At 51.4% G+C, this 13009-nt stretch overlaps 1 protein-coding gene across 2 annotated transcripts in view; it reads left to right on the top strand.

The window, feature by feature from the left end:
* The first annotated feature begins 3613 nt into the window (after window positions 1-3613).
* Window positions 3614-13009, top strand: part of SLCO2A1 (solute carrier organic anion transporter family member 2A1) — a 78276-nt gene continuing 68880 nt past the window's right edge. For both annotated transcript variants that reach the window (XM_054594966.1, XM_054594967.1), the window contains exon 1: window positions 3614-3741. In XM_054594966.1, coding sequence (XP_054450941.1) covers window positions 3646-3741 — 96 coding nt within the window. In that variant the 5' untranslated portion in view covers window positions 3614-3645. The remainder of the gene's footprint in view (window positions 3742-13009) is intronic.

The following is a 13009-nucleotide window of genomic DNA, read 5'->3' as shown; positions in this document are numbered from 1 at the left end:
AGCTACCACCTTGAGCCCAGTGTCCACCTGACCCTGGACCCACACACAACTGCCTGCTAGACGTGTGATTTGCATGTACTCCAGGCAGTCTGAACGCAAAATGAGCCCGGGGGACTCAGCGCATTCCCCCCCGGAGCTGCTGCTCCTTCTGGGCGCCTCTGCCAGGGGTTGGCATCACCAGTGCAGGTGGCCCAAGTCAGATCCTGGGAATCAGCCCTAATGTCTCCCTTGATAACTCCTGGATATCCTCTCCTTTCAATATCTCAGCGTCTTTTTCTCCTTCCCTGCTGCACAACAGGCCTCATCTTAGCTCCTGGGTTTCCTTCCACAGACTTCCTCCTTGCACTCTTAACCCAAAATGCCAGAGAGGTCTCTGTGAAATGCAAATCCACCCAGGTCACCCCCATTCAGAAGCTTTTAACGGCTCTCCTTGGTTTTTGGAATAAGGCCTACACTTCATAGCACAACCCTCGGTATTCCAGCCTCTTCACCGCACACCTTCCCACTGTTCCTGGGTCTCATGTTCCAGCCAGACCAAAACCATGAAGCAGACTTACCTTTCTTCACCATATTCCTCCTAATCCACTAGTCCTTATGGCTCAGTGTGAGACTCACCTCCTCCAGGAAGCCTTCCTGTTGCTCCAAGGTGAGTTAGGGCTGCTCGTCTGTGTTGCCATAGCAGTTGTGCACAAGAGCTCTCTTCCTACACCACACTGATGCTTTCTCACTCCCCACATAAGACCATGCAGTCTTTGAAGTCAGGGATTGTCCTTGTGGTTTGTTTTTCTACAGTGCTAAGAAATATTTGCTGATATCAAAGGATCTGGGAAGGGTTTTGGAAGCAGACCCTGAGGTGCCTTTAGGGAAGTGGGTTACTCCATGTGCAGACACTGAAAGTCAAAAACACAATATACCTTCTTCCCTTTTCCCTTATATAGACTCAGTTTTGTTCAGGAGGCAGCAATTGTGTTAACTACGGTCTTTAGCCTCCTTCACACAGGGTAGCCATGTGACCCAGTTTGAGCCAAGACTTAGTGAAACGTAGCTAAGCATGTTTGGGGGAGAGTTGCTTCCCTGATGTAAGCACAGCCCTTTCCTATACTTCCTGTCTTTCATTTCCTTCCTGGAGTTAGGAGAGGAGGCTGGAGGTGGAGGTGGCACAGCCATCTTGTGATGGTGAGCCAGCCTTGAAAATGAGAGCCACACACTAAGGAACCCTGAAGGGGCCTTGGTCATGGCCACCCTAGACGAGCCACTAGCAGACTTCTTTTTGTGAGAGACAAATAAATCTCACTGAAGCAACTTTGTTTAGGTTTCCGTTACACTTAGCTGAAGTCCACCGAGTTAAATAGAGGCAGGTGAAGGCAGATAACCACCCGTAAGCATTTCTGAATTGGCCCTTCCTTTGAAGAGGATGCCGGTCCTGCCAGTGGGAAGAGAGCGAGGTTAGTGGGGCAGGCGAGCTGAGGGCTGGAGAAGCTGCCCCTGCCTGGGGTTCCATCAGAGGCCCCTAGCAAGGCTTCCGGGTTTGAGGAAGAGGCTCCGGCCATGGCAGCCTTAAAGTGCCTGGGACCTTGGCCTTCTCCGTTCTCTGCTTGGTTTCACTTGTGAAATGAGGCTGCTGGAATAGATAACTTTTCAAAGGGCATAGTGCTCAAGTCTGAGGTGTAGAGTCAGACAAAGCTGGGTTCAAGTTCCAGCTCCATCACTTTGTAGCTGTGTGTCTTCCGACTACTTTTTGTAGTTGACTTACATATAGCAGCATCGCTTGTAAAATCCAGATTGCAGTAGTACCTATAATTGCGGGGCTAATGCTGGGTTCTGTGGAATCACACATGTGGGTGCCCAGCAGAATGCCTGGCACAATCCACCATGGGTGTCACAGCCCAGTGCCCAGCACAGTTTGAGGGCTCTGTGGTGGCAGTTGTCCGGTTCCAAGTTTTCTAAGAGGGCAGACTTGTGTCCTGGGGTTTCACGTGGGCTCTGGCTCTGGGGCTGGTGCCAGGCTCAGGAAAGCCCCTCTGGCTCCCCTGCCCGCTGCGGGGAGGTAAAGCGGCCAGAGGTCGTCCACCATCCAATGGTTTTTCCTTCAGTGCTGCATGCTGTTGAGTCCAGCCAGTGTCCTTGGACCACAGGACACAGCAGGATGGTGGATAGGAGAGAGGAGAAGCCCCAGGACACAGGACAGCCCAGATCAGGCCCAGAAAGGCATCGGTCGTTGGGTAGAGTTAAGAAACCTTATGTGGTCCATCTGTCCTGTGGTCTTTGCTGTAGCGACCGCTTCCTGGGTATTGAGGGTAGGCTGCAGAGGCTGGCTTTGCTGGGGACTACGGGAATCAGGAAGCTGGAAAAATACCCCCACACCTGGCTTCCTTACTGCAGCTCCTTTTAATGGGACTTCCTTATTTTTCTCTTGAAAAGCCTCACCATTCTCTTCCCTGCACTAAGAATCGTAGTGGGAAAAATATCTTGGGGGAAAACAAATACATCTGCTTCTCTCTTCCAGCCCCGAGAAGGAGGTCAGTGGGGTGCGTCTGTTTGTTCAGCCACCCCCTCTCTCCCTCTTCCACGCAGCGCGCGGCCAGCCCAGCCGAGCTGACACTTGACGGCGTCTGCAGTTTACCTTGGCGGCGGTCCACAGAGTTCGGCCCAGTCCCGGGCGGCCCCCACTTCTCCACCTTGTTACCGGCCCCCCTCTGCAGCGCAAAGAACAGTTTAAATATAAATCAGTCCTTGACACAAACAGAACCTCGGCGAGTCTCAGAGCCATCACCGGAACTGAGTGAGAGTCCAGGTTTTCTTTCGGCGAGTGCAAACAAGCAGAGACTGGCTCAGTAAATCTCCACGAGTGCATCGGGAGGGGCGCGGGGGCTCCCCTCTTCTCCAGGAACCGCGGCTCCCCTCCCACGCCCCTGGCTCCCGTTGGCCCCTCCCGAACCCCTCGGTCCTTCACCGGCTTCCCCCTGCCCCCAGAGCCCTGCGGACCCCTTCTCTGGTCCCCTTCAGCCTCTCGCCAGTGGGTCCCCCCTGGACCGACCCCCGCCCCGCCAGTCCACCCGGCGACCCCACGCTCCCGCAGCCTCCTGCCCCTCCAGCCACTACCTCCCCTCCCCGGGGCCCGCCGCACTCCCAACCCCCTCCGGGCAGGCGGGACCTTCTCCGAAGGCGGGACCCTTCTCCGAAGGGTCAGGCCTCGCGGGTCCAAGCCGAGGTCCTGGAGCAGAGACACGATCCCGAGCCGAGAACGCTGTCCAGCCCGGCGGTCCGCCGCGACACACCTGTCCGAGGGGGCGGCAGCGGCGGGGCGGGGGCGGGGGCTCGGGCTCGCAGCGCCTTTGACAAGCCAGGAGAAGGAGGAGGGAGAGCGCGTTTCTTCGTAGGCGGCGCCGGCGGCCGCGGCGGCCACTTATAAAACTTCTGGGAGCGCACTCTCTCGCTCAGTCCCCGCTCTGCGGACCTCCTCGGGCCGCCGCCGCCACGCACGCCACCCCTCCGCCGGGCCGCCCCAGCCCGGCGCGCGGCCCTTGCCCTACTGGTCTCCCGCCCCGGGCCCTGCCGCCGACGCCCGGACCGGGCCGGACGGGACGCCGCCCCGCGCCGCTGTTGCCGTTCGACCCCGCGCCCGCCCCGCAGTTGCACGGCACCATGGGGCTCCTGTCCAAGCCTGGTGCGCGACAGGGCAGCCGCGCCTCCTCGGGCCCAGCCGGCCGCTGTCCCCGCTCTATCTTCAGCAACATTAAGGTGAGCGGAGAACCCGACACCGTCCCGGCCCGAGCGGCGCCCGGCGCACCTTTCGCGGAGCCCAGGAGGCTCTGGATGCGCCCCAGACTGTCTGCTACGCCCTCCGTGCCGCGCTCCGGGACGCATCCCCGGGACCTGGCACTGCGGGCGAGGGGAAGTCTGGACGGGCGAGCGCGTGCTGGGTGTGTGTCTGTGTTGTACAGGATAGTAAAGTACCTGCTTATCAGGATAACTCTATTCAGATAGTCTTGGCACTAGCCCAGGGAGTTGGTCTGTTCTTTGAAAAAGAACATCTCGTGGGGCACTTTTACGAGACCTCCTGCAGGCAGTTACTTCCGAAAGGGAGTGTGCTTGGAGGTGCTCGCGTCTGCCGCCTCGTCGGGGAAGGCCGTCGTCCCTCGGAGACGGAGGAGCTGAGAGCCTAACTCATCGGCGGTGGGTGTGAGAATGGAGGTTCTCCTTCCCCAGGCTTTTCTCTTCCCCGAGAGCAGCAGCGTGGAGGCGCTACTATCTCCCTGCCTGCAACGCTCAGAATTCCCCCAGGATGGCTCTCCATCCTGTGCCTTGGGGCCAGCTTTCCAGGTCCGGAAAGGGCCCCAGGAAAGCAAGTGGGTTCCGACAGCCTGTTCAGTAAGGGCTATTCAAGTTCTGGGGAGTCGGTGAAGAGAGGGAGCGGGGGCAGCTGCAAGGTGAGGACAATTTCTTCTCCAGGAGTCAGGCATGCTTTCCACTCCCTCACTTGTTGTCTAGGGGGGACCCGGAATGACTGAATCCGCCCTCAGGCTTTTTGGCCTGTTCTGGCTGGTCAAAGCAACGGAGAATGCACCTGCTGAGGGGGCGCAGCTATGAGAATGTGGGAGGTTGCAGAGCCCGCGGCAGGGCTCCCTGGGGTCAAGGTGGGGGTTATGGGGCAGAGCGGTTGTTTCGGACAACCATACAATCAGGTTGGGGGCTAGAGGTAAAGCCTCCAGTGGGGCAACTGTGGGGGGAACCCAGACGGGAGTGTCCAACAGAACGGGATCCGGAGGTCTCGGTGGATCTCACCTACCGTATTTTGCCATGTGTAGTGCACACTTTTTGCCCAAGTTTTTGAGGGAAAATAAGGATTTGCATTATACATGGGTATAATGAATACATATTCCTGCGTACAATGCACACAAAAATGTGGGTGCGCATTATATATGGCAAAATACGGTATATACTTACTCAAATTGTTGGCAGTGGACTGGGATCCTCGCTCCTTCTGCTTCCTTCCCACACCACAGTACATAAAGGCTGAATTGATGTCACGGTTGGATGTAAATTAAGACACACAAATTTTGAGATAATTAAAGTGAATCCTCAGATCTCATCACCTTTGGTCAGACCTGGAGAAGAGCACTGTGTGTGGTTTTGATCCCACCCTTTAAAAGAGTCTTGGAGAAGTTTCAACAGAGAGTGGCGGAAATTTGGGTGTTTATAACTTAGGGGGTGGGAGGAAATGGTGGGGGAAATGGTTGGGTGGTCTGAAAAGAGAGGGTCTCAGGAGGGAGCCAGGGTGGGGGCAACTTCCGCTATTGCACCAAGAAGGGCAGGAAGGACAACTTATTCCAGAACAGACTGCTGACGGTGAGGCCGACCCCAACTGAGGCTGATGCACTTAGACCCTCCCTGAGTCCCTAAAATAAATGCATGTATGGCAGCAGTTTCTTTGAAGACCTGAAAAAATAAAACAATTTCTCACATGCTGATGCTTTAGCTACATGTGCCTGATATCTGGGCCCAGGCCAATTGGCCTCCTAAAGTCTCATACCAGTTGAGAGTTTTTCTTAACTCTAAAACCCAGATTTTCTTAATTAGTGCCTCTGTTGATCCGCTGTAATTCTAAGAAGAGTTTGGCGAGACTTCATTTGGCTTCCTGTATCAGCCTGACACCAGGTACAAGGATGCATAAAAACATGGAGTCTGGAGTTTCATTGGTTAAAGTTACTGGAACAGCCTTTTCTTCCAGGATGTGTTACTGGCTCTCTAGGGGCTTTGCTATTTGATGGGAGATTTCCTCCTCCTTATGAGAGGTTGGGTGGCTTCCCTGCACCCTCCCCGTGGGATGTGTGTGACATGTGGTATGTATGACCTGGGGAAGGGGGAGGACAGGGGAAGCCGTCCATTTTCCAGGTTCCTTGTTCCTGGGACAGATGAACCAATTTACTTTATGACATTTCTGCAGCACCCTCCACACACAGACTGTGTGCTTTAGGGGAAGGGGAGGAAGTCAGGGGACACAGATCTAAGATCCAGCCTAGCCTTTTACAGACTAGGTGACACAGGGAAGCATTTCTCACCTGTCCTGGGCCCTGGAGTCCTTACATGAAAACACTGGGTAACGGGAGCGATTCCGGCCTCGTGGAGCTCCGCAAGGGTGGCGTGGGATGAGGCGCGGGGAAAGGCTTGGTGGACCATGCCAGGCTCCCTGGGGTTGGCATCCATGCCAGGCTAGTGCTTGCCTCAACACACAGGACTACACATTCAAACATCACTTAGGATCTATTGTTCCACTAATTATAGTTAATAGTTAAGAGAAACTATAGTTAATAATGTCTAACGTAATAGTAATAGCTAACAGTAAAGGAACTGTCTGAATGTACCAGGAACTATGCAAGTGTTTTACCCATATTTAATCCTCATTACAACACTCCCAAGTGGACGCTATTTCCCCCTTAATGATGAGGAAAACAAGGCTTAGTAAGGCAGGTGCCTCCTGTGTAAAGACATAGCCAGGAAGGGGGTGGGGTGATAATACAGAGTCAGAGACCCCAAAGGCTGTGCATCCCGGCCCTCGCCATCACACAGTGCACTTCACTCCGGGTTAGCACGTGGGGACACCATGGCTGCACTGACTCCCAGCGGTCAGGGCTTTCTCCAGGCCCGGTCACCCACGCCTCCCAGCCATGACCAGGGCACTGCGGGGGCTGCGGCGTGGCTGCTCCCACTTGCTAACAGGCTTATACCTTTCCCTCTTCCTAACCCTTCATCTAAAGAGCCTGGCAACTCTCACTGTAGTGGTGAGTTCTTTCTGCCTCCTTCTGTAGGAGTAAATACCAGGGCAATGAATCCAGAGACGGTGTCTGTGGTCTCTGGCTTTGCGGGATTCTTAAAAAGTAGGCGACCTGCTCACCAGTCATTGTCAGAGGCAGCAGTTCCGCATCCAGAACTCTAAGTTTTTAAATTAAAAACAGGTTCCTTCTACAATTATGGGGGTGGGCGAGGGGGCAAGGTAGGAGGGAGCCTCTGTGACTGCCTTCTCCTGGCAGCCTCTAAGGAGATCTGCTTCTCCTTAGAGTGAAACTCTGGGGCCACACTGAGGTCATCTTATGAAAGGAGTGGCTCATTGGTGACTGCCTCCCACATCTCAGGGGCTTATGCCCCAGTGGAGTGAAACAATGTATATCCAGTGAGCGAGGGAGCATCTTATGGGGCAGGCGGAGGGACGGGGACAGCAGTGGGAAGAAAAGGAGAGGCAAATCTGGCCTGAATTGGCTCTGGTGACCTCTGACCTAGCAGGGAGGGCCAAAAAATGAGGGAGAGGTACTTTTCCCTGGCCTGGGCCCCTGAGGTCCCTGGGGCCCAGCCAGGGGCTTAACCTCCCAGTTTCCAGAGGAAAGTGCTGTATCCCAACAACCTGTAATCTGTGCTCAGGAAGACAGACTCAATAGAATGTCCAGGGCCAAAGAATTTCTTAAGTGACTCTGCAGGTTGAGATATGCCCTGTTCCCCTCAGGGGTGGTTTCTCTGACCCTGAGGACAGCATTTATTCTGTTTTCCTGGCATGAGTCCCAGTCTTGCCCCACTTGAGGGGGTGGGCAGGGAGAACAATGGGAATGGGTGGGGTGCAGGTCACAGGTCACTCAGACCCCTTCTTCCTGTCAGGATGCTCCAAGCCTTTCTTAGCTTACATTTCTCTCCTGGTGATGAATTTGCGGCCTATACTGCCACAGAACAAATAACGTAGGTAGCTCATTTCATCTCGCCGATCATTCTCTTTTGCCTGTGACAGTGACTATTTTTCTTTCCATTCTGGGAGGCTCCAATGTTGGGATGTTGGGATGTTGGGATGCAGTGTGGCTTCCCCTTTCTTCTTCTGCTCTGCTTGTGGAGTAGGTTATGGTCCACGCAGAGGAAGATGGGTGGCCTAACCCCCTCCTTGTTCCCCCTCTTCACACCCCTGCTTGGTTTTACCCTGTCCCATGGTTTTAACCACCTGCTGCCCATATTTTCCCTGCTTTCTGTCTGTGGAGGTGCTGGTCTTCAGAGAGCCCCTTCAGTTATGTGCCAAAGCCCAAGAGACAGTAATGGCGGAGCTGGGAGGTCGGGGGTGTGAGCCTGGGCGAATGGGTCCTTCACATCTTGGGTGGGGCTGGGCTAGTTTGGCCCTTATTCTGCTTTGTGAGTTCACTGAATGTGTCCTTGGGCACTGCACTCTTTGTTTCTGTTGAAGGGGGGTGTGAAGAAATAGCTGTGTGAGTTTACATGAGTCTTTACCCCACTGGACCAGGACAGGCGTGTGGCCATTACCGTGCTTGGTCTCCTTATGAGGGACCATGGGAGAAAGCTGGGTTCTTAGGGCCAGACAAAGCTTAATTTATTTCTGAGTTTTTAAAAAACTTATTTTGAAACGATTATAGATTCATAGAGAAAAGACCACTGACAGGTCCTGTGTACTTTCACCCAGTTTCTCCCCACGGTTCCATCTCCCGAAACGACAGCGTAACGCCGAAAGCAGGAAACAGACATTGCTCTAACGCATATGTAGAGCACCACGCCGTTTTATCAAATGTACAGATTCATGGAACCACCACGCCACCACTTCAGGACAGAACTGCTCTGTCAACCACAGAGGGCTCCTTTACCATCGCACCAGCCCCTTTTACTGCTTTTCCTAATGCCTCACAACCACTAACCTGTTCTCCATGGCTATCATTTTGTCATTTGGAGAATGTTATATAAATGGAATGTTATATAAATGGAATGTTATATAAATGGAAAAAGGTCATGCTTTCGCGATCGGCTCTTTTCATTGAGCACAAGGCCTGTGAGATCCATCCAGGTCATTGCATGTATCCAGTTTGTTCCTTTCCATTGCTGAGTGGTGTCCCATAGCATGGATGTACTGTGATTTGTCTCACCCAGTCACCTGTGGAAGGGCATTTGGGTTGTTTCTGCTTTGGGGCTATTACAAATCGAGCTGCTATGAGCAGTTGTGTATAGGTTTTTGTGTGGACATAAATTTTCATTTCTTTGGTGTGAATGTCCAGGAGCATTTACTGGGTCTTAGGTAGTTGCATGTTGATTTTTTTTTTTTTTAAAGAAACTGCTAAACTATTTCCAGAGTGGTGATACCATTTTACATTTTCCCTAGCAATGTATGAGAGATCCAAGTTCTCCATATTCTTGCTAGTATTTGGTGCTATCACTACTTTTATCTTAGTTATTCTAATAGGTATGTAGTAACTTCTCATCATGGTCTTAATTTGCATTTATCTAATAGCTAGTAATATTGAACATCTTTTTTGTGTATTTATGTGCCATATGTATTTCCTTTTCATTGAAATGTCTGCTCATATTGTTTTATTCATTTTTTAATTGGATTTTTTTTACCATTTTTTTGAGAGTTCTTTATACTTACAAGATATAAATCCTTTGCTGGGCATGTGGTTGGAAAATATTTTCTCCCAGGTGGTAGTTTTTCATCTTCTTAACAAGATTTTTCAAAGAGAAAAAGGTTCTGATGCTGATTAAGTCTAATTTATCATTTTTTAATATTCTGGATCCTGCTTTTGGTATGATGTACAAGAACTCTTCACTGACCCTGGTCCTCTGAAAGTTTTCCAATTTTGCATTTAAATCTGTCATTCATTCTGAGTTAATTTTGGTAGAGGTGTGAGGTTTAGGTCAAGGTTAATTTTTTTTTTTTAGTCTATGGTTATCCAATTACTCCTGCACCATTTGTTGCAAAGACTAACCATTCTCCATTGAGTTGCCTTTGCAAATTTGTTGAAAATCAGTTGGCCTTACTTATTTGGGTCTATTCTGGGTTTTCCATTCTGTTTCACTGATGTACGTGTATCTCTGCCAATACCACACTGTCTTGATTACTGTAGCTATACGGCAAGCCTTGAAATCACGTAAAAGCTTGGTTTTTATTCTGCAATGGTATGTGTTTATCTTATAGATGCCAAATTTTATATGCCATTCAATTTCTCTTCTATTGTACTTTGCCTTTTAGGAAGATTTAAGGACAGATTTCAAGCTCACTTTTAGTAATTGGATGGGATTTTACACCTAACATGTGTTCCAGCATTTCTTGTGACCTTTGCTTAATGGTCGTCTTTTCCCTTGAACTTGATGTTTAAGTATATGTTCCCAAACGTAAGCCTTGCAAGGGAGGTATCAGCATCTCCATTTCACATGAGGAAATCGAGGCTCTTCTAAGGCCACACATCCAGCAAATATCAAAGCAGGATTTTCTTCCAGGGGCCTTATCACTCCCCAGGGATCTTTCCAGTTCTGTAACCTCTAGTCCAGGAACACTGGGCCTGCGCTCGATGGTCTCTGACATCCTTTCAAGTTCTCAGATTCTCATCTCATTGCTGTTCTGTTGCTGACTGAGATGAGAGTGGGAGCAGGGCCATTTTGGTCTGGGCTTCGCTGGGAGGTCTGCCTGCTATGAAACCTGGCGAAAGCGGACAGTGGGGGCTGGCTAGGTTGTCTTTGATCAATCCCCAGCTCTCGCTCTCGGTTAAGGATCTCGATTCCCTGGATGTGGAATGGATTAAATTTGATCGGGGGCAGGGACTGAAACCAAGGCAGGACACATCAGACTCCACTGCAGGGTTGAAGGATGGGATGATATTATGCAGCGGGAAGCCCTCTTTCTGAGCTGAGCTGTTCTCCTGGCCTCTTTACCCTGTTGAATGGAAATGTTAAGGTTGCCCAGGCACCAGCTCAAGACGTGTGACCTCTGGGACACTCAGCCTGGTGGGCATTGGCACTGAGCCCCACTGGGCTGTCCCCTCTGCCTCTAGAAATGTGGGCAAACTAACCCCTTCCTAGAGGTTTAATGTGCACCTGAGTCCTATAAGAACCTGGGAGTCCTGATGACAAGTCTCGTTTTGTTTACCCAAACATGAGTACTACCTATTTATTTATGTTCTGAACAGTGCTCCGTCCCACGCCCTTGGGAGGTGTGGCCTCGCAGATGTCACAGGGAAAGTTATAATAGGCCAGGGTTGTCAGACGGCCCCACACGAGGCCCTCAATTCTAGAGGGGGGTGAACCAGTTTCCACACGGTGGCAGGACAAGGGGATGAAGGGAGGTGTCTCTAGACGGGGCCTGACAAACCATAACTATTACATTTCTGTGGTAGTTTGTTTTATTTTTTGCTTTTCCATTATTTTATGTTATTTTGTTTCTATTTTTTATTGTACTTTTTCCATTACCATTTATCCCCCCATACTCTCTTCTACCTCCACCCTCTCCCGCCTACAATCACCACACTGTTGTCCTTGTCCGTGAGTTCTTTCTTTTTTCTTTTTTGCTCGATTCCCTCCACCCCCGACACCCCCGCCCCACAGCTGTTGACCTGTTCTCTATGAGTCTGTCTCTATTTTTCTTGTTAGTTCAGTTTTTGACAGTTTATGGTTTATCTTAAGATTAAGGGAATGTTACAGTTTTCCCACAATATCTATGTGCTTCCAAGTAGTATGTTGTCTTTCCCCTGAGATCTTGGTGTAAAACCAATGCTCTAGAAGGCCATGCGTGCATAGCTTGTGGCTGGCAGATGTGGTCCCAGGTGAAGCATTTTGGGAAAGAGCACAGGCAGACCCATTTTGGGAAAGAGCACAGGAAGACTCAAGTCAGAACTAGTCTATCCGGTTAGTCCTCCCAGCCAGCTCATTGGCGCAAAGGGAACGGGCGCCCAGAAAGTTTAAGTGGGACAGATGTAGGGTGTGGATGTCAGATAAGCCTTGGGCTGAGCCCTGTGGGACACCCCAGGACGGGAGCACCCTAGAGAATGCAGTGAGGCTGCTGTGGGCCTCGGGAAAGGGGACAATGGCAAAAACGGGGAGGGGTAGACAAGAGAGCAGGTATCTAGAGTCCCATTTGTCCTACCAAGGGATTGCAAGATAGGATTAAACTGACCACTTTCTCAGTCTGTTTTGTAAGTGATTCCTGCCTGCCGCCTCAGGGCCTTTTGACAGCTTTCTGCATTACCTGAGTCTCAGCACAGTGGACGTGGCGGCAGTTGAGAGTCGGTGCCGGAGCCTGGGCCCCCCCGCGTGCATAAGCCTTTACTGAGGGTCTCCCATGTGAGGCTCCTTCCCAGGCGTCTCTGTTGGCATGTGGCTCCCTGAGAGGCTCCCAAGAAGTAATTGCCTCTAAGTCCCCTGCTCCCCAGTGTGATCAGCTGCCATGACTTGCCCAGGACTTTGCCCAGGAAGGAAGGGTTCCTGGGACCCAGGACTTTCAGTTTCAAAACTGGGGAAGTTCTGGGCATATTGGGACGAGTGGGTCACCCTATTGCCTCCTTTGCTGTGACATTTTACAAGAATGGAATGCAACCCTCTGACTGTGGGGTAGGGGAGGCACCCAAGGAGGATCAGGGAGGTGCCCAGGAATGGGAACAAACCTCAAGGATCTGTCGTGGGAAGAAACCGGGGGCTTCCCGAGAGGAGAGAGCAACAGAGCAGCCAGGCCCGCTTCTCCATCCTGTCTGTGCGGGAAGCCCTCCAGCCCGTCCTGCCTTTACTGCCCCCTCCCCCGTGATTTTTACGACATTCTAAACTTTTTGTTATCTAGAATCTATGCAAATGATGATAATACTGAGCCATGGAGAGATGGTACTGCCTGGTTTATAGAATTACTGAATTTTAAAATTGGAAGTGACTAGCAAGTGAATCTGCTCAAAGAAGCAGGAGTCCTCTGCTTACATAGCCCCTGTGATGGGGAACTCACCACATCCCAAGGCAGGCCCAGCAACTAACTGGTAGCTCCACAGGCTTTTAGCAAGTCGTTCCTTTGCGGAGCTGAAATCTGCCCTTGGTCTTGCCTGGAAATCCCCCAGACTGAAGCTCGCAGAACCCCCTCTTCTGGTCACTGTCCTCTCTGTTTCTTGTAGAAAGCAGTCTCTCCTCTCCCACAAGCCCCGGTAAATGAGGAGCTTCTCAGCAAGGTTCAAACAAAAAAGCCACCCTTCTCTAAAAGCCAAACCAAGCACTGAAGGTGGGTGTC

The sequence above is a fragment of the Pteronotus mesoamericanus genome, unplaced genomic scaffold, assembly GCF_021234165.1.
Source record: "Pteronotus mesoamericanus isolate MK-2021 breed Mesoamerican mustached bat unplaced genomic scaffold, CSHL_Meso_final scaffold_54, whole genome shotgun sequence".
Taxonomy (NCBI): domain Eukaryota; kingdom Metazoa; phylum Chordata; class Mammalia; order Chiroptera; family Mormoopidae; genus Pteronotus; species Pteronotus mesoamericanus.
Note: the sequence above shows the minus strand (reverse complement) of the source record. Positions and strands in the feature narration are given on the sequence as shown.